The sequence below is a fragment of the Periplaneta americana genome, chromosome 14 (genome assembly GCF_040183065.1).
Source record: "Periplaneta americana isolate PAMFEO1 chromosome 14, P.americana_PAMFEO1_priV1, whole genome shotgun sequence".
Taxonomy (NCBI): domain Eukaryota; kingdom Metazoa; phylum Arthropoda; class Insecta; order Blattodea; family Blattidae; genus Periplaneta; species Periplaneta americana.
This window is the reverse complement of record NC_091130.1, coordinates 149522981-149543141: the sequence shown is the minus strand read 5'-3', so window position 1 is coordinate 149543141 and position 20161 is coordinate 149522981. Positions and strand designations below refer to the sequence as shown.

The window sequence follows — 20161 nt, the reverse complement described above, 5'->3', positions numbered from 1 at the left end:
CAGACGATGGCAGCACATATCAAAAACCATCCTATAATCATTATAGGATGATTATAATGGACAACAAAGCAAATAGTAATAAATATCCGTGTTGTTTTTTTAGGCACGATGTATTTAAGTACTAAATATAAGATACAAATCACAGCAATGTTCAACAAATACATATTTTAAAAATATGACACTGTTCATGAAATGTTTATTCAAGCTTCAGTACCTTGGATCACTGAAGGGCACGGGAAAGGAAGGGGAACACCAAGATAACAAAAGCCTGCAAGGTACTTGAAGTTTACTGCAGAGACATCTGTGTTCCCTGTCCGTTCAGTGAGCGAATTTGAAATCGATTTATCTTATCTTAACCCATAATTTGTTAAGTTTACTTTTACACGCTTTAACTTCTAGGCCACATCGCGTGTGTACAATCTTTGAGTACGGTATATCAGTAGGATGTGATTCTGTTTCTATTGTCCTAATGTTATATTTATGGTTTCTATTCATTTTAAGTGATTACAGTATTATAATTATTATGATACTGGTGATTAATGCGGTACGTAAATTTCCAATCGAGCCTTTTTGACTGAGGAAAACCATAAAAAACAATCACATTGGCCAACCATGGGGTTTGAACTCGAGGTCTCCCGAATGAGAGTCTAGTGTATTACCACTGAGCTCGGTAACTCTTATAATTATATTAAATATCATAATTCCATATTTATTTATGTTTATAGAGATCTCGTCTGCTATTCAACATTGGATTTATGTCTACCCTCATATTTTCTACTGTTTCCTGTTTTATCCGCCAGAGATCTTTGTTGCCTCGCGAGACGTTGTCCTACAAACAAAACTCTAATATCGCTGTAAATTAAGAAAAAAACAATGATGAGCTGTTCAGAACATGTATGTACTCTTTGAACACTTTTCATTGTTCCAGATGCATACAAACTCTTCCGAAGTTCATTTGTTTGCATGAACACGAACACAAAGATAGATTCTATCTTAGAAATTCAAGCTACGAATTTTCTGGACATACCCACTTCCTACCGAGACATTGACACATAGACACATTTGCCCACAAATCAGGAAAAGTGACGAGGCGAGAGAACTAACTGTATTTTTATAGACCTTCTAGAAATCGGATAATATGGTTTTTATACGCCGTACATATTTCACTATTGCATTCTGAACATGTGATCAGGTTTATTTAGGAAGAACAGTTTTATTAATAAGGTAAAAGTGCGAACTCGTAATGAGGCAGTAGAACAGGTGTGCTCAACATTATAAAAGCGCCGATTACACGGATGATGCTGCACTGCATAACACACACAGTGTACGGACTGAGCTCCGCAACTACATTGCAGCACCGCCCGTAGTTCTTACATTCTTAGAAATACGGATAATAAACTGAATTTGAAAAAGGAAAGCGTATACACTGTAATATTCAGTCATAACATTATTTATTATATTTAATATAGTTATTATTATATCATAGAGAATGTTATTTTCATATTCCACCATATATTGCGGTCTATTCAACATGTGCATTCTTATAGAATAACTCTTCTCGGGTTCTCAGCCAGGTGAGTTGGAGATTAGCTTCCAAGCTTTCGACGGCTAGCTCTGCCATCTTCTTCAGGGACGAACCTGAAGAAGATGGCAGAGCTAGCCGTCGAAAGCTTGGAAGCTAATCTCCAACTCACCTGGCTGAGAACCCGAGAAGAGTTATTCTATATCAAACGCCGGGAAAGCCTCAAGTCATACGTGTGCATTCTTTTCTGCAAGTACAGTAATCGGAAATCTATTTCCAACTAATTTACTGCTGTGCTCAGCGGGACCTATGTTTGGATTTAGCAACCTTCATTCTCGAAAATAATTGTTCGCACACATATGTCGAGGCGACGGTAGCTAACAATAAGCGAATAAGCTCATCTTGAAACATTTCGTTTTGTTAATTTTTTAATACTTCTATGCTTGTCAAGTAATATTCACTGCATTTAGTTCAGAATTCTACGTTACTTTGTAAATCAATGAACTCGTCCTGGAACTGCACTCTCACGAATTGTTCTAAATTTACTATGAAAGGATTAACAAAAAGATTAAAATCACTAAATCTATGCTCTGTGAATTCACATTTGAGCTGTTCCAGTACAGAGATGTAATTAACTATATTTGTTCAGACACATACATCTCTTTACAAGTTCACCATCCGTGAAAGTTTTCAGTGCCTTAGCTAATTCCCAACATACTACATAACTTGCTTCTAAACATAGACTCTGAATTGTTCGACTCTCTTCAAAGTTTGGCCTTTCATGAAATGCTTTCAATTCTTGAAGGTGTAGTGCACATTGCACCCATGAAAAATTACTTTACCTAGACATGTATTTCTGCTGGAATAAAATCACCACCACCACAATAATAATAATAATAATAATAATAATAATAATAATAATAATAATAATAATAATTATTATTATAATAATAATAACGTTGGTACCATAAGTGAATAAATATTACAGAAAACAGCTTCCCTGTCACTTCGGCATATTCTGGGTGGCAGAGCCTACGAGTATAATGTCGTTTTATGTTGCTCAGTAGTATTCCTGACAGTACCTTACAACTTTACGTTTTCACCAACGTACAACAAAAATAGTCTTCCTCTCACACTGCACGGAATGATCTTTTGCTTACAGAAGGTTTTGATTATGTCATTGTCCCGCACTCTTCGTGCGTTTACTAAGTAGGCTACTTGAATTGCCTTCCTCAGCCATCCGTCGAGTGTCGAACGCTCTGCATTGGAAGGTTGTGATTACAGAATGTACTCGGGAATCAGAGAATGACCTATAACTGCAGTAAACAACTGGAAAGCTTCAAGTACTTGGGGTGTATCATAAATAACTTACAGTTATTTTATTAGGGCCTATGATTATCTCTACTAGTGAGTGACCTGTAAATTTCAAGTGGCTTTATGTTGGCCGTGAGCTTCAGAGCATTAAAAGCATTGCAAGCTGTTGATATCTCTCTTCCCCCTCATCGAAAACTGTGACGTTGCACAGAGACAGAGATATAACAAAAGATGTGTAGTAACATGAGCCTCTGCCAGAAAGTCAAAAGGAGCATTGGTAATGGCAAAGGAAACTTTTAACAGAAAAAGGAGTATCTTCTGGGACTTTTGAAAAAAGAACTAAAGAAGAGACAAGTGAAGTGCTTTTGTGGAGTGTGGTATTGTACGGGGCAGAAACATGGACATTACGACAAAGGGAAAAGAAACATTTGAAATGTGGATATGGAGAAGAATAAAGCGTGTGAAATGGACAGACAAGATCAGAAATGATGCTGTTCTAGCAAGAGCAAAGGCCCATTCACAATGAAAATTAAACATAACCGTAACATAAACACAGAAGTTTGCGCCCAGGCTACCAAATGGGATCATTCACAGTGATTCACATAAGCATTGACATAAACATTACCGTAAGACGTTAACATGAAATTTTGCAAACTCCAAACTTTCATGCTTATGCTTACGTGATTTGCAAACAGAACACAATCGTGGAGCGCTGAAGTATACGACAGAATAAGAGGAAATGGCGCCGTTGTTATGTTTCCATGGTTACCAAGTATGTTTGTGGTTATGTTTATGTCCCCATCGTGAATGATGGTATGACTTCTTGATTTTACCGTAACTTTTATATTCTTAAGTTAACGCTTACGTTATGTTTAATTTTCATTGTGAATGAGCCTTAACGCTGAAATTAATATCTATACAATATCACGATTTCAATACCTCCTGTATTGAATACGACACTGAAATATTTCACTTTTACACTTCCTAACTCGGCAGATTTCTTTCCAAATGTGGGAGAGATTAAACCCCCAAACGCCTCCCATGTGCGCGACCTCGGCGGAGAAGAAGAGAGTACAATTTTTATACGCAGGGTTGAAGATACAAATAATTTCCCTCACCCGGAATTGAAGCCGCGCTCTTGCTCTATCTGTCCATAAAAATGACTAGTAAACTGAATTGTATATGCTACCCAAAATCTGGACTCTGTCATATGGCTCGTGTTTGAAACTTCTCAGTGGGTGAAGGCCGTAGTATGACGTCAGACAGGCGCACAGACAGTTGGCCGCTGAACAACATGTGAACATATCCGATGCTTTCTTGTTCTCCTCTCGCATAGAGATCGCTTGAAGGCTGCTATTTTCAGGTGAGGGATCCACTGTATGCTGTCAACCTTATTATGGGTAGTTGCGGACTGAAGAGTAAATACTAGATTTTGTAACGTATTTATGTCCTTTCTCTATATGTCTAAATCAGTGATGCCAACTCGATTCTTAAAAATCCGCTGTGAAGCCGTACAGAAATCGCTAAATTGCTATATTGTGAATATAAAATTATATTATTTTGCCGCTGTGAGTACTAAAAATACCCGCTAAATCCTTGTATAAATTTTACTCGCTAAACTAACGCCGAAAAACGCTAGATAGAGCGGAAAAACCGCTGAATTAGCAACACTGGTCTAAATGATTCTGCCCGGAGAAAACCGAGTTGGCGTGCAATGCGCCTAGCTGTGGGTTTACCTAAAAGCAGCGATGAATTCAGGAGGGGTAATTTCCTCCCGTTGAATTTTCAGGATGTTCCCTCCTTCGAACTTTTTAACTGCAATATATCATTTACACAATATCATATTTCAATTTTATATGATTTTTTCGTAACTAAAATAAATTCTGTTATATAGATTTTCAGATATTGTTTCTTCAAGGTTGGTATATTTCTTTCTATAGGATATTTTGGAAAAGGCTAGCTGGCGACACAGTTCGCATAGCTGAGTCTACCGACCGATCTTTTTTATTTTATTTTACTTGGTTATTTAACGACGCTTTATCAACTACCAGGTTAACTGTCCCCGAACACGAGCTTTGCTCTTTCGGGGTATTTTAATGTAACGTTTTTATGTATATGTTATTATTAAATAAATAAATAAATAAATAAATAAAAATAAATAAAATAAATTTAGCGTCGATGGAATTGGTGATAGCGATATGATAGTTGGCGAGATGAGGCCGAGGATTCGCCATAGATTACCTGGCATTTGCCTTACGGTGGGGGAAAACCTGCGAAAAAAATCCAACCAGGTAATCAGCCCAAGCGGGAATCGAACCCGCGCCCGAGCGCAACTCCGGATCGGAAGGCAAGCGCCTTAACCGACCGAGCTACGGCGGTTGCTTGACCGGTCTTGAGTGGTTGAAATTTAAGTCGTCCGAATTTTCAGTCCTGATTGTTACTGTCAAAGAAATCAGGTGTGATGTGTTTCTATTGACGTAGGTTTCAGTGTTAGTTTTGTTTAGCACATGCAATAGCTCAGTTGGTAGAGCAGCTGGCTACGGACTGGAAGGTCCGGGGTTCGATCCCAGGTGGTGATAGGATTATTTCTCGTTTCAGAACGGCCCCGAGGTTCACTCAGCCTCCTATAAAATTGAGTACCGGGTCTTTCCCGGGAGTAAAAGGCGGTCAGAGCGTGGTGCCGACCACACCACCTCATTCTAGTGCCGAGGTCATGGAAAGCATGGGGCTCTACCTCCATTCCCCCCAAGTGCCTTCATGGCACGTTACGGGGATACTTTTACCTTTTTACCTTTACATGCAATAACTATGTTTAATAAAATACTTATAACATATACATAAATATAAATATTTTCCCGTACGATCCCAAAACAAAAGACATTGTTTACTGTTCTTCAAAAGAAAAGGCATAAGCTACTGTCTTGAAGAGTCAATGCATCCGTTGCATTTAATAAAGAAAATTCTCAATTGCCTTTAAGTGAAAGTGAAATCTGTGAACCGGTAATTACATCTGTGTTGCCTTGCCCAGTGCTGTTAAACGGTTGGACGCGAAATCAGTATCAAAAACGATGGGAAACTACATATGATATAAGTTTGACAAAGAAATAATCTTTTTTAAATCATACTCAAAACTATTTCGCTCCAAATATGATAGAACTTAGTACCTCAAAAAATAGCCAAATTCCGTCCAATGTAGAAACAAAACAACTAGAAAATCTCGTTGTCAGTTACATTAAATTTCTTCCGGCTATCTGTGTTAATATCTAGCCGGAAAATGGTTAAATTGGCAACACTGAACCCTCCTGCTATTCCGTTCAACTTATCCTTGAAAACATCGCTTTTCGTGCGAAACGGATCGTACTACTCCTGTGACGACAGATAATTTCTCCCAGAGTTCCTTTGCGTAACTTTCCTTGAGCTACGTTAATTGGTGTTACGTGCTTTCGGAGAAGCACCATTTCCCCCGACCAATCACAGTGCTGTATACTGTTTATACAACAATGTAAACATTCTTGAGTGCTAGTCATTTAAATTATAAGAAAAACAGCGCTGGAGTAATCTATTTAGATAAGCCTTAGAACTAAGTCGATTGAATCACATTAAAAAGATTAAAGGTCTAGCAGATAATTCCGACGCCATTACACTTTCTCATTATGATGGTTTCAGATTGGCAAGGGATATGCATACAGAAAGGAATGTCCCGCATGTGTTGAACATCAGTGTTTTGGTATTAGTCACTTAGATGTAAAAGCGTCGTAAATAAATAAAAACTGGAAGGGAAATAACATCAATTTCTACGGAGAGTGATTCATGAAATTAACCTTGATATCATTTTGGATAGTGGAGTTTATATGATTTTACTAGGTCCGATTCTGAATAACTAAGACACAAATCCAATTTGAGTTTAAAGACAAAAAGTGTTGTAATTGCAATTAATGACAAAATTAGACGTGTTCTATGGTTTTGCTATTTTCAGAGTCCCTGTTCTTCCTAATTTACTAAACATAATAAAGAACATTTTTGACGTAAATATGTCAATAAGTTTAGTCCAGAAAGTCAACCGACTCATTTTCAGGACAGTTTTGTCAAGACTTAATTTCTAAACTACACGACATAGTCCAATGAAGTAAACTGCGATCAACAAACTAAAGGCCCATTCACAATGAAAATTAAACATAACCACAGTCTACTATAGGCCTATACAGTCACGAAGCTTGAGTTTTGAGGGTGCTAGAAACAATAGACTGTGCCGGTACTATTTTGCATTGCTTGTAATGATATTAGCGATCCTAGTGGTGAGCAACTATCTAATGTTTGTATATTTACTACGTACTGTTCTCCAACCAGGAGATCAACCGTGAAAGGAATGTGCTTACTATTGCCTCATCTATTGGAACGAAGTAGATAAATAATATTACCGTCATAACGTCAGTTTAAAAACCATGCGCTCTCCTGCATATGTTATTTCCTGTATGGAGGGATTAAAAGACAGGGGCCGTATTCATAGACATTTTTAGCGCGGGTTTTCGGTGGATTATCAGCGTTTTTCGTATTCATAAACCAGTGTTAGCGATAGTATATGATTTGAATCCTGTACTAGTAACCAGTGGATAGCCGGGGCTAGCTTAGTACGCTCGTAGCGCGTGCTGAGAAATGTCTATGAATACCACCCCAGAGGAGATTAACTGTGATCTAATTTTGTAACTAGGGTAGTATCAATATGTCTGTATCAATGTTATGGTTTGTGCTGTGAGAGCTAGCCAATAGAGATAAGAGTACCCACGTGTGTGTGACCTTATGACATCTTATGACATCAACATTCATTCACAGCATTACTCCCCTTCGTCTCATCCGGCAGAGGTTTTCTCGTGGTTGGAGCACAGTATTGAGCTTCGCGACTGTATATACTAGACTGTGACATAACCGTAACATAAACACAGAAGTTTGCGGCCAGGCTACCATATGGGATCATTCACAATGATACACATAAATACTGACATTAACATTACCGTTAGACGTTAACATGAAAGTTTGCGAACTCCAAACTTTCATGCTTATGCTTAGGCCTACGTGATTTGCAAACAGAACACAATCGTGGAGCGCTGAAATATACGACAGAATATGAGGAAATGGCGTCGTTGTTATGTTTCCATGGTTATCAAGTATGTTTGCTGTTATGTTTATGTTCCCATCGTGAATGTTCTTGATTTTACCGTAACGTTTACATTCTTAAGTTAACGCTTACGTTATGTTTAATTTTCATTGTGAATGAGCCTTAAGGTTTAATGTATCCAACGCGATCTTGAGTTGGTGCGGGTGACGTTATCTAGCGTTACACGGGAAGTGGGAAGTTGAGATACGAATTGACGGGTCGCGCGGCAGCTGAGGCAGTGTAATTCGAGAATGCGAAGCGATAGAACGTTCACAGTGATATCAAACGATTCTTAACGAACCAAGCTACAATCTTATTTGAGCAACAATTGGCAGTCGACAAGTTAGAGTGGAAATTTTCAAGAATGTAGTTGAGTGAAACAAAATTTACTATGTTGACGTATATGGTAGCGTACATACAGTAAGTAACGGGTAGCAAACGATAGAGCACGATGGTTACTATAGCAACCGACATGTTTACTCTTAGTGCATACAAGATTACAAATTGTTATAAATAAAATTATATTTGACTACTAAACGTGAGTGCATTTCTTCATTCATCCTATCCTGAGAGACGTATTCACACATAAAACTTGCAGCTGTGTCTCCGATACAGCCTTCACCCTCTTTTTTTCTGGCATTCGTAGCACGCAATTTTGAACTATGTTCCCGAATACATAGGCCTTCTCTACCGTCCTTCTTAATGATATCCTTCACTTCTTTTTCATAATGTTTGCCAGTGTGCTTTTCCTGGCTTACTAAATTCTAACTTACAAGACTTGTTCATAATATATGAAATTAAAACTAATTAAATAATCTCTGTACTATCGTGCACGCTGCCCATTCAAGCGATCCGTGGTTCGATTTCGGCGAAGGCAATGGAAAAAAATTATCTTCCACGAGACTGGATGGTTCTCTGTTGTCTTTTGATGTCCTGTGATGTCTCTGCGGTGGCCCTGCGTTGTACCAATCCCACATCCGGGGAAGCCCGCAATATGTAGATATCTAGCATGGATTCAGAGACACCCTCATCTACTGCAGTGGTCCGTAAGAGGATGTAAAACGAGTCAAGAAAGAATTTAGTGTCGAGGTGATTAAAGCAAGGAGCTCTACATCCATTATTCCCACTCGCCTTCATTGCGTCTTTACCTTTTACAATCTTGCCGTGTTTATTTTCTGCTATGCGATTCGAATCGACTTGCTGTATATCATTGGCTAGTGTCTAGTGATTGGTTGTATTATTAGCTTTAACTCAGGACAAAATTTACCACTTATTTCTCGCCCACGAAATTTTTTGCTTCCCAAACAGTTATCTTCACAGATACTTTAAAGGATAGGATCTATGCGATTACAGAGGTCTCTGTAAGTAAAGTCATATAAAAAATAAAGAATAGTAGTAGAAGATCTTCCCACTGATTCAGTGATTCCCAAGACTTCTATAAGATTTTGGAAAATTGCGGAAGGAGCGAAAGTGATTTAACGATGATAGGTGTCTAGAGGCATACATTGCAGGATTTTAATGAAGACCTACATTGAGGCCTTCCTCTTTTCTTAAATTAAACTACTTAATTTTGTAAACTCCTATTTCACGGCACTAACCATCTAATTCATACAATGCTCGTTGCAAAAAATTTCCTTGTGCATTTTTAAAAGTAAATAGTTTTCTTCGGGCATTTTTCATAACATGTTCCCTAGGGTGATTTATATTATATCAATATTTCCTTGCCTATTTTTCAATAGTCATAATATTTTTTAAAGTTTTTTTTAACAAGTTTCATTTCTGTGTTTTCCATTACAACGTCGGCTGGATGTTAGTCACTAAAACCAATTTTCTTGAGGACATTTTCATTGCAGAAAGTTATCTTACAGTGCTTTTCTAAAATCGTCTATCATTGTAACAAGTTCTTCAGAATGATTTTAACAGTAAAAATGTCCCTTAGGACGTATATTATAGTAGTATGACATTTATTTACATATTTTTCATAGCAACAGGTTTCTATAGTGTGTTTCCTCAACAGTGAGAAGATCTCTTTCGATGGTTCTATAACAAAACTTCTTAGAATTCTTTCCGCTGGTTTTGTTTTTCACTACATTAAGTTTTTTATGTCTCTCATAATGAGCTTCCGTAGAATTCTAAGTAACAAATATACTTTCTTCTGTATTAATAAGGTAATTCTTCATGTTCTTTTGTAACAGAATTATTTCCCTAGGAGTTTTACAGCAATAATATTTTATAACAACAAATCAAACAGTATTACCGCTATGTTTCATTACAAAATGCTTTATTTCAGAGTTTTATAGTAACAAGCTATCTACGAGTATTTTGTATAGAGTAACAGATTTCTTTGTATGTTCTTACAGTAAAAAGCTATCTTCGGATGTTTTTCGTAGTAACATTTCTTAGGAACTGTTTCATAGCAACTATCTGTCTGAGTATTTTTGTTGTATCAGTTCTCTTTGGATGCTTTTACAATAATGCCATTTATAGTAACATAATTTCTTAAGGAGTGTTACACAGTAACAATTCTTCTTTCGATGTATACGGCTATACTACGAGTATATAGTAATAATTTATCTTTGGATACTTTTAACAGTAACAAGCTTTTTTTTTTTTTTGGTGTTTTAAGGTGCGTACACACGGAGCGAACGAACAATGAACGAATGATAAAGCGAACCCTTCGCTGTTCGGAACAACGTACGAATTATCAGCGAATGGTCCGAGAACTTTCGTATTCTCTGATTATCCGCAATAATGACAGACGAAGATATAATATAGCAAGTGCACCAGTTGTCATTATAAGCAGTTTAACAACAAGGAAGTTAAATATAAAGCGTTGGCGGCAGACGCCACTATTTCGAAAGGGCAATCGGTATACAGGCATTGACTTAATGATTTACGTCAAATTAAATCGGGACAGTTTCAGAACTTTTGTTGAATTTCAGCAGACTTCGAAATGTTACTATACTCGTATAGGGCCAAAATTTTTCAAGAAAAACGCAAAGGATCACTCCACTGTAACGGGTGTGACATTTCTATTACAGTGGATAAAAGAAAGTACCTAATTCAGATTTTTTCTACAGTGTTTACAGAAATACTTCAAAATCTCTAAAAAGAACATTATAATAGATACTATACATCCTACAAAACATACTTTCCTTTTTTGTGCCGGTTGTGACAATTTCGTGACAAGAAGTTTCCACAAGAGTTTTTAAGACAAGATTTTTGTGAAATTTTGGGATAAGTAATATCGATTTTTTCTAGTACATTAGATAGCAACACATAAGAGGTCATATATTATAGATATGATGATCTAGCTTTGTGTATTGAATACTTTATTTTAATCCATTTTGAGTCTTGCGTACACTACTTTTAACACTTGAATATAAGTAATTGATTAACTAGCGGACTTACTCGTGTTAATTATGTAAGTCTGTGTGGCTTACAGCAGTTTCGGTGCTTCATCACACCATCCTCAGAGCCTACTGTAGGCACCGAAACAGCTGTAAGCCACACAGACTTACATAATTAACACGAGTAAGTCCGCTAGTTAATCAATTGCTTTGTTTCAGTGTGTGTGAAGGCCTCTTTGTGACAGTTGTGACATTGTGTGGACTTTATTAATCATATCCCATGATATCTGCATGTTGGCGACATAATTTTAGATAAAGTGATATATGTATATTCGAAATGTACTTATTAAAACATTATTCATTTCTTTTGTGACGATTGTGACATTAACGCCTATTAACTGCTGAAGCAAATGCGATTAATATATCTAGCATAAAACTGGAGAACCTTTGAAGAACATGTAATTATCTTCACTATTGAACAAGAAACAAAGGCTGCGTTCAAAACAAAAGAATAGTGAGTTGCACACAGCCAACCACAGAAATGATAAATTCCTAAGACATTTGATTTTATCTATTTTTAAATTTAAAAATCTGGAATATTACAGAACATACAGGATGAGTATTTGGTTGTTATATGCCAGTCAGTAACCACAACATTAATTATTCCTTGTAAAGATCCACAAAAAAAAACTTCAAAATTCCTTGTCAAAATCCACAAAAAAGAAAATTAACTTTAAAATTTTAGTGGTTATGTCAAAGTTTACAAGGAATGGCGAGAAGCAATACCTGTTCTTGAAAGGGTAGCACTAACACTTCGATATATGGCAACAGGTGATTCGTATACAAGTTTGATGGATTTATTCAAAATGTTGAAACTGCTGTTTCCAGGATTGTTCCAGAAATTTCCTAGTATCTATGTGATACAATAGGATTAATGACAATTTCTTCAGTCCACTCCAGTTTTGACATTCTGCAACCGATTGAAGAAATTATACGTACGGTAGGCCTATTAGCAGCTGCGCTCTGCTGCTACAGCGAACTACGAACAAGTGACAATTCAGTCCACAGAGAATGCGAACTTCCTCTGATGTATCAAAAACATCGAATCACTACTAAAGGCAAACCAAATGATCGGTACCCCTTCACGGGCGTACTGGAATTGGTTCCCAAATCTGTGAGTCGGTTCCAGTTCGTCCCAAAGCTACACCAGAGTTGGTTCCAGGTTGATTTGATCTGTGTACTGCAATTGGCTCCCGCGTTAGACCAAGGCAGAAAACATTTCCTTCTCATTTTATACAGACTTAGGACCATCAACTACTGTCTACGGTAGTAGATAGGTTAAAATGTTTTGTGCTTGGCGGACACGCTGCGTCGAATAACTTCATAATTTCATTTCTTTACTGGTAAAAATTTGTAACAAACGTGTCCTGTACTTTCACTGTCACTACTCTGCTAATCACTGAAACTTATGATAGGTATTTCTATTTCAACGTATATGAAGCCACGGGTCATGATCGATTATGATAGGTGGCGTTATAGGCAATAACTAGCCTATCTCATCCCCGTTGTTGATATTTGAACACTGTCACTACTATGCTACATGATCGATTAACATCCCCGTCCCACACAATCTTGGGACCTACTCGCGTTATTTATATTTGATGTTACATTCAATCTTCTTCCACGGAGGTAGCCTACTTATTTGAACATGGGGAACGTACTCACGTTGTTGATATTTGAACATGGGGAACCTACTCACGTTGTTGATATTTGAACATGGGGAACCTACTCACGTTGTTGATATTTGAACATGGGGAACCTACTCACGTTGTTGATATTTGAACATGGGGAACCTACTCACGTTGTTGATATTTGAACATGGGAAACCTACTCACGTTGTTGATATTTGAACATGGGGAACCTACTCACGTTGTTGATATTTGAACATGGGAAACCTACTCACGTTGTTGATATTTGAACATGGGGAACCTACTCACGTTGTTGATATTTGAACATGGGGAACCTACTCACGTTGTTGATATTTGAACATGGGGAACCTACTCACGTCGTTGATATTTGAACATGGGGAACCTACTCACGTTGTTGATATTTGAACATGGGGAACCTACTCACGTTGTTGATATTTGAACATGGGGAACCTACTCACGTTGATATTTGAACATGAGGAACCTACTCACGTTGTTGATATTTGAGCATGGGGAACCTACTCACGTTGTTGATATTTGAGCATGGGGAACCAACTCACGTTGTTGATATTTGAACATGGGGAACCTACGCACGTTGTTGATATTTGAACATGGGGAACCTACTCACGTTGTTGATATTTGGACATGGGGAACCTACTCACGTTGTTGATATTTGGACATGGGGAACCTACTCACGTTGTTGATATTTGAATATGGGGAACCTACTCACGTTGTTGATATTTGAACATGGGGAACCTACTCACGTTGTTGATATATTGTTTGGGAACCAACTGAAGAACAGCGGCCTTCACTGCGCCGCGCCGTCCACATGTTCCGAATTATCAGCGAATGCATTCATTCGTTGTTCGTTCGCTACGAATGTACGCGGCTTTATAGGAACAAGCCATCTTTCGAGTTGTTTATAGTAATGGTACTTTGGATTATTTCGTAGTAAAGTTTTCTTTTGATGATTTTATAGTAACAAGTTATCTCGAGGTACAAGTGTTCTTCGTATATTTCTCGTTACGCCTCAGTAAGCTCCCCTCTCGCACCTCTGTACTGTCCCACCCTGTGTGCCAGTTCATGCATGACGTCCCGGAATATCACCGAATCCACATTCTCACCCAGCATGTAGAAGAGGAACCAGTCGCCCAGCTTGGAGTAGCGCACGATGGTCCGAATGTCCTCGGAGCGGATGAGTCTGAAGCGTATCCTGAGGAGGTAGACCCTCATCCTGGGGCTCAAGATGATGACGATCCGGTACACGACGCATCCGAAGGTAAGGATCCCCAGGATGAGGAACCAGAACCACAGGAAGATGTAGATCTTCTCGTTGACGACATTCAGCGGCAGGATGCACACGGCGTCGTGACGCTCCACCTCTCCGGAGACGCCATACTTGTAGAAGGTGCACTTGGTCATCCGAGGGAAGATGAAGATCATGGGATCGACGCGATCTTCTTGGTCCCTCTCCATGAACCTCAGCACGTCGATGCCAAACGTGAGAAACTCTCCGTCGAAGAAACGGTTCATCAGGAACATCTGACCTGGTTCAAGCATAGATATTTATTATTATTATTATTATTATTATTATTATTATTATTATTATTATTATTATTATTATTATTAGAGTAATCATACATATCACGTTTATTGCTAATTAAGATAATCACATTTTGATACAATATCATAACAATCAATGTATATAAAATAGTTCTACAACTTTTCAAGAAGAGTGAATAAGGGAGAAAGATTGCAATATCTCTATATAAGAAAGACATACTAGAACCCCGATTATCCGTCACCCTATTAACCGATCGGCGGATTATCTGACTGCTTTTCTTTCACTCTCTCTCTCACTCTCTCTCTCTCTCTCTCTCTCTTTCTGCAGAAAAGTATGAAACATTGTACATTATGTTACTAGGCTAAATACATTTTTTTCTAAAAAGGGTTTTAATTGAAGGACTCCCTGCAGAAAGAAGGTAGCTTCATTTTTACAAAGTTGTGGAAAACAACAAAAGAATTCTAAAAAAAAAAAAAATATATTCAAATTTTAACAGAGCTTCTTTCCTTTATCAGAGTATGTCCCAGGTACCTAGGAATTTAATTTCATCACTCGCTCATTTATCACAATTAGCAAATTTAGGGGGATAAAATATCAACAAATAATGGAGCTACTCCCTTTTTGCAATAACATTGGATATAATTAGCACTTTTACTGTGCGAATATCATAAACTATAACACGAGATATAGGATATATGTATGTGCGTGTAATTATATGTATATATAGAGTGAATCATAAGTAATGTCATTAATTTCGGGGGAATTGAACCGGTGAGTGGAAAAAGGGAATAACTACATTTTTTTACTAAATTGAACTGAGATAGCCATTTTGTTCCTCAATGATAGACCCAATGGATGAACTGAAAAAGGGAATATTACTAGCATTCTTACCCGGGTAAAATCTCATGTCTGTTCTATGTTGAGTGGAAGAAGGAAATAACTTCTATAGTAGTTCCCTTTTTCCACTCAAGATTGTGCCAGGGCTGACTCGGCTGTTCTATTACAGCTAACATTGAAAAAAAGTTTTATAATAAACTAATAAAAAAGCTACATGAAGTAACTGATACATGTAAACAAAGGGAAAATGTTGTTGGGCTATTATTCGACTACATGCAGAACTTGTCACTTCCCTTTATTCCTGTACAGGAGAATGATGTTTTATCTTCGCAAGCTTTGGATGTACATATTCTGTATTCATAATCTTTCTAACAACACGTCTGTTTTATACACATACCATGAGGGAAAGGGGGTCATGTAGGTATTCAAAATCATGTGAAATTTTCTGAGAAAAACAATGGTGCAATCCGTTTTGAGATATATCTAATAGTTTTCAAGTTATGACACAAACATTAGTTACTGCATCTACAGATATTTTGTAACATGGTACAGTACTAAGGTGGCTTTGGAAAAGGTGTTTTTATGCAATTCTGGTAATTAACTTTTCCTGCTTTACTGTTTGGTTAACCTGTGACAGTTTCAATGCATTGTTGTGATTATTTGAAGCTTTCCTGTAACAAATTTCTTGATTTTCGTGATGGCATTATCGAAAGTGGAAAGAATATTGATATCATTCTTTCTGGTGGGTTAAGCCACAGAAATGTTGCAGCAGATTGAACGAACAGTTCTCTGGACATTGGATCGGTCGGCGTGGACCAGTAGAATGGTCGACCAGGTCTCCAGATTTAACACCTCTTGATTTTTTTCTTTCGGGGTTACATAAAGAGCTTGATATATGAAGAGAAAATTGAGAATATGAACATTTTGTAGCATTCCTAGGATAATTTTAGCACAGGCTTCAATGATACATTTCATTAAATGTTCCACATTCTCAATTTTCTCATCATCCTACCAAGCTCTTTATGTAATCCCAAAAGAAAAAATCAAGAGGTGTTAAATCGGGAGACATGGCCGGCCATTCTACTGGTCCACGTCGACCAATTTAATGTCTAGGGAACTGTTCGTTCAGTCTGCTGCAACATTTCTGTGGCTTAACCCACCAGAACGAAGAATGATATCAATTCTTTCCTCTTTCGATAATGCCATCAAGAAATTTCTTACAGGAAAGTTTCAAATAATCACAACAATGCACTGAAACTATCACAGATTAACCGAACAGTGAAGCAGGAAAAGTTAATTACCGGAATTGCATAAAAGCACCTTTTCCAAAGCCTCCATAGTACCGTACCATGTTACAGAATATCTGTAGATGCAGTAACTAATGTTTGTGTCATTATTACAGTTATCTTTAAATAACTTGAAAACGATTAGAGATATCTCAAAACGGACTGCACCATTGTTTTTCTCAGAAAATTTCACATGATTTTGAGTACCTACATGACCCCCTTTCCATTTAAAATTTCAAAGTTGCATTCAAAATGGCGGCTTTTGAAATAGCTTAGAGCTAGAATCGAATGAGTCACTGGTAGAGCATTTGGTCTTACAAATACTGATAACACCTATAGTAATCGAAAATCAAGTATATAGAAGATATTTATATGGTCCTAGACTTTTGATTCACCCTGTATATTTTTTTCCATAAAATTGTAATGTGGAAGTCGTTATTAACCTATTTAATCATTTATATACATTTTCAAAGAAGAAAAAAATGGAGGAGAGGTTAGGAAGCTAATAAAGTAAGTGTATGATTATTGAGTGGAAAAAGGAAATAAGTTTTAAAATTTAAAAAACTTGTATACAAATATTAACAAGGCATAGAGCAAAATTTGATAATTATATATATATATATATATATATATATATATATATATATATATATATATATACTACAAACAATAGTGAACTTTTTACTGTTGACAACATTTAAATCAAACTTAACAGAAAAGCTGTAGAAAGTTTTTTTTGTTTCCTGAAAAGTTGGGTTCAAAGTAGTTATTCCCTTTTTCTACTCACTGATTCAATTATTCTTTGAGATATTTCAAACAAAAAAGTTTAATACAATTTTGCTCGTTTTTGCTTCCCTTTTGAGATAAAAATTGTTTTATATGAAACATTACATTGCATGTTTTGGGAAAGCCATTGATTGAATTCCCAATATGCTCAGTCAATTTAAGAGAGCAGCTTATTATGATAATAAATGATTGAACGTTTTTAGTTTTGTACTTTAAATGTGCAGAATAATATGTAAAATTGTAAAATTCCTTTGCAGAACGAAAAAATTAACCGTCCAGCTCATCCTCTTCATTACCACGGATAATCTACTGTATAGTAATTTACCGAAACGAATCACTTCCTATAATAGTATTTATTTATTTATTTATTTATTTATTTGTGTTTGTTTGTTTATTTATTTATTTAATTATTTATTTATTTATTCATTCATTCATTCATTCATTCATTCATTCATTCATTCATTCATTCATTCATTCATTCATTCATTCATTTTTAGCACAAAAGTTAAAACACGGCGTGCAATGTCTTCAAAGAGAGAGAGAGAAATAAATCATCCGGCCTTAATTAAGGATGACCACGGAGATCCGGAAATTAATAGCAAATAAATATAATCAATTAAATATGAACATTGTTATAAAAATAAAATGTAATAATTAAGAACCATTGATTATCAATTATAAAATAAAATCTTAGTAGATGACCTTAAAATATTTTATTTAAAATTAGCATATCCTTAATTAAGACCTTCTGAGGGGTATAAATGAAACCGTATAATCTGCAGGGAATCTTTAAGAATTTGCGAGATGATTTTTTGAATTTCAGAAGATGGTATTGATAATTGTTTTAAAAAATTATATGTAAATTTTGGTAAAGAACTCCGACAACCAAAAAATAAATCTGTCACTAACCAATTGAAGAGAGGAATGTTATACTTGGCACTAAAGTGTGTGCATTTGCATCTAAAGAAAATAAGAAACAAGAACAAAAAAGTTCAGACGATGTTGGAGAGTCGAGGTTGAAAGCTTAGGTCTATGGTATGTATATCAAGCAGCGTATTCCGAATCTCATCGGTCCGGTGGCATCAATGACGTCACGTTGCAGCGAAATAAGGAACAAAACTGCTGGAAGGATCGATGGCTGTCATGGCGACTGTACAAGTTGTTGTCTTTGCTACGCTAACAAAAGTTTGCGAAATTTTCGTACTGCCATCTCGTTCAAAGAAAAGATAGCATAAACAATTTATTTCTTGAACCGGTATTAATAACTGGTCCGTTGACATGTTCGCTCATAAGCCATTAACATATTGTTTTTACGTTGTGCTCATTACAAATACTACAGCAGAACTAAAGCAGAACACACCGCCATGACACAAGAGTGCACGATGTCATTCGTCTGCTAATTCCCGCCCTATACAAGAACCAATCAGATTCACTGATGGCGGCTGATGCAGACTGCCACCACCTCTGCAAGTTGATGGCACCGGTGCGACACCGGTGAAGCATCAATGACGCCATCGGTGGAATTCGGAACACCGTGATGCCATCGGATTGCTCACCGGTGAGATTCGGAATACGCTCAAAGGAACTTACCTATGACGTTGACGAGAGCCAGCACCTCGCACAGGTAGTAGCGGTACGCCCACCAGTTGTGGTAGGTCAGATTGTCGCACAGGTACTCAAGCAGTAACTTCTTCTTCTGCTTCTTCTCGACCTCGGAAATGATGCCGATATCCAGGTCCATCATGAGGGCATGGAGCTTGCCTCCCTCCCAGTTTTTCCAGAGCCATCGAGGGGCGTAGAACAGAATGGCCTGTAACACACAAAGCAACTCTGCTTTAAATAAGTAGGGAAGTTGGTATCCGTTAGAGAAGCACAAGTTCACAAGCTAAATTTTGTAGTACACACAATTTGACTTGTAATTACTAAGACTTTGACTTCTGAAAAATATTTGTTTGGAATGAATTTCCTCTTGCATACCGAGGGAAGCCTACTGTTATAAGCATAAGGGAGGAAATAGTGGAGCTGGCCTTGGTTCAAATCCTGCTTGGGACAAGTTACACTTCGTGTGATGGTGTGATGAAGCATCGAGACAGCTGTAAGCCGCACAGACTTACATAATTAACACGAGTAAGTCCGCTAGTTAATTACTTATAATCAAGTGTTAAAAGTAGTGTACGCAAGATTCAAAATGGAATAATATTATGTCATTACAGAGAATTGAATAGGCCTAAACAAATATCACAGTTAAGTAGCCCTACTTTATAATAAGAGTATGTAAAATTAACATTTTATGTCTTTATACTCCCGCATTTATTAACCACTCCAATTGTGTACGAACAATTTTTTTTTATATAAATCTGGATGTAACATATATTAAAACCGAAACGAACAATATTACGTATCAACAATTTTGCAGAGAACAATGGGATCAGTACCGTAATTACCGTCACATATACACAGATGGATCGCAGACTGACCAAGGATGTGGATGTGCTGTAGTTTACCCTGGCCACACGATGTTGTACACATTGCCATCTCTTTATTCAGTCTTCACATGTGAGTTATACGCCATCAAAAAAGCTTTATAATATATTCTGGAAACAGAGACTGATAAATCTTATCTTCTTCACACTGATTCTCAATC

The 20161-nt window shown here is 36.9% G+C and overlaps 1 protein-coding gene across 3 annotated transcripts in view; it reads right to left on the bottom strand.

Annotated features, from left to right (window-relative positions):
* Positions 1-1654: 1654 nt before the first annotated feature.
* Positions 1655-20161, bottom strand: part of shakB (shaking B) — a 121290-nt gene continuing 102783 nt past the window's right edge. For all 3 annotated transcript variants that reach the window (XM_069846277.1, XM_069846278.1, XM_069846279.1), the window contains 2 exons: positions 19108-19327; positions 1655-14591 (listed from right to left, as the gene is read on the bottom strand). In XM_069846277.1, coding sequence (XP_069702378.1) covers positions 14068-14591; positions 19108-19327 — 744 coding nt within the window. In that variant the 3' untranslated portion in view covers positions 1655-14067. The remainder of the gene's footprint in view (positions 14592-19107; positions 19328-20161) is intronic.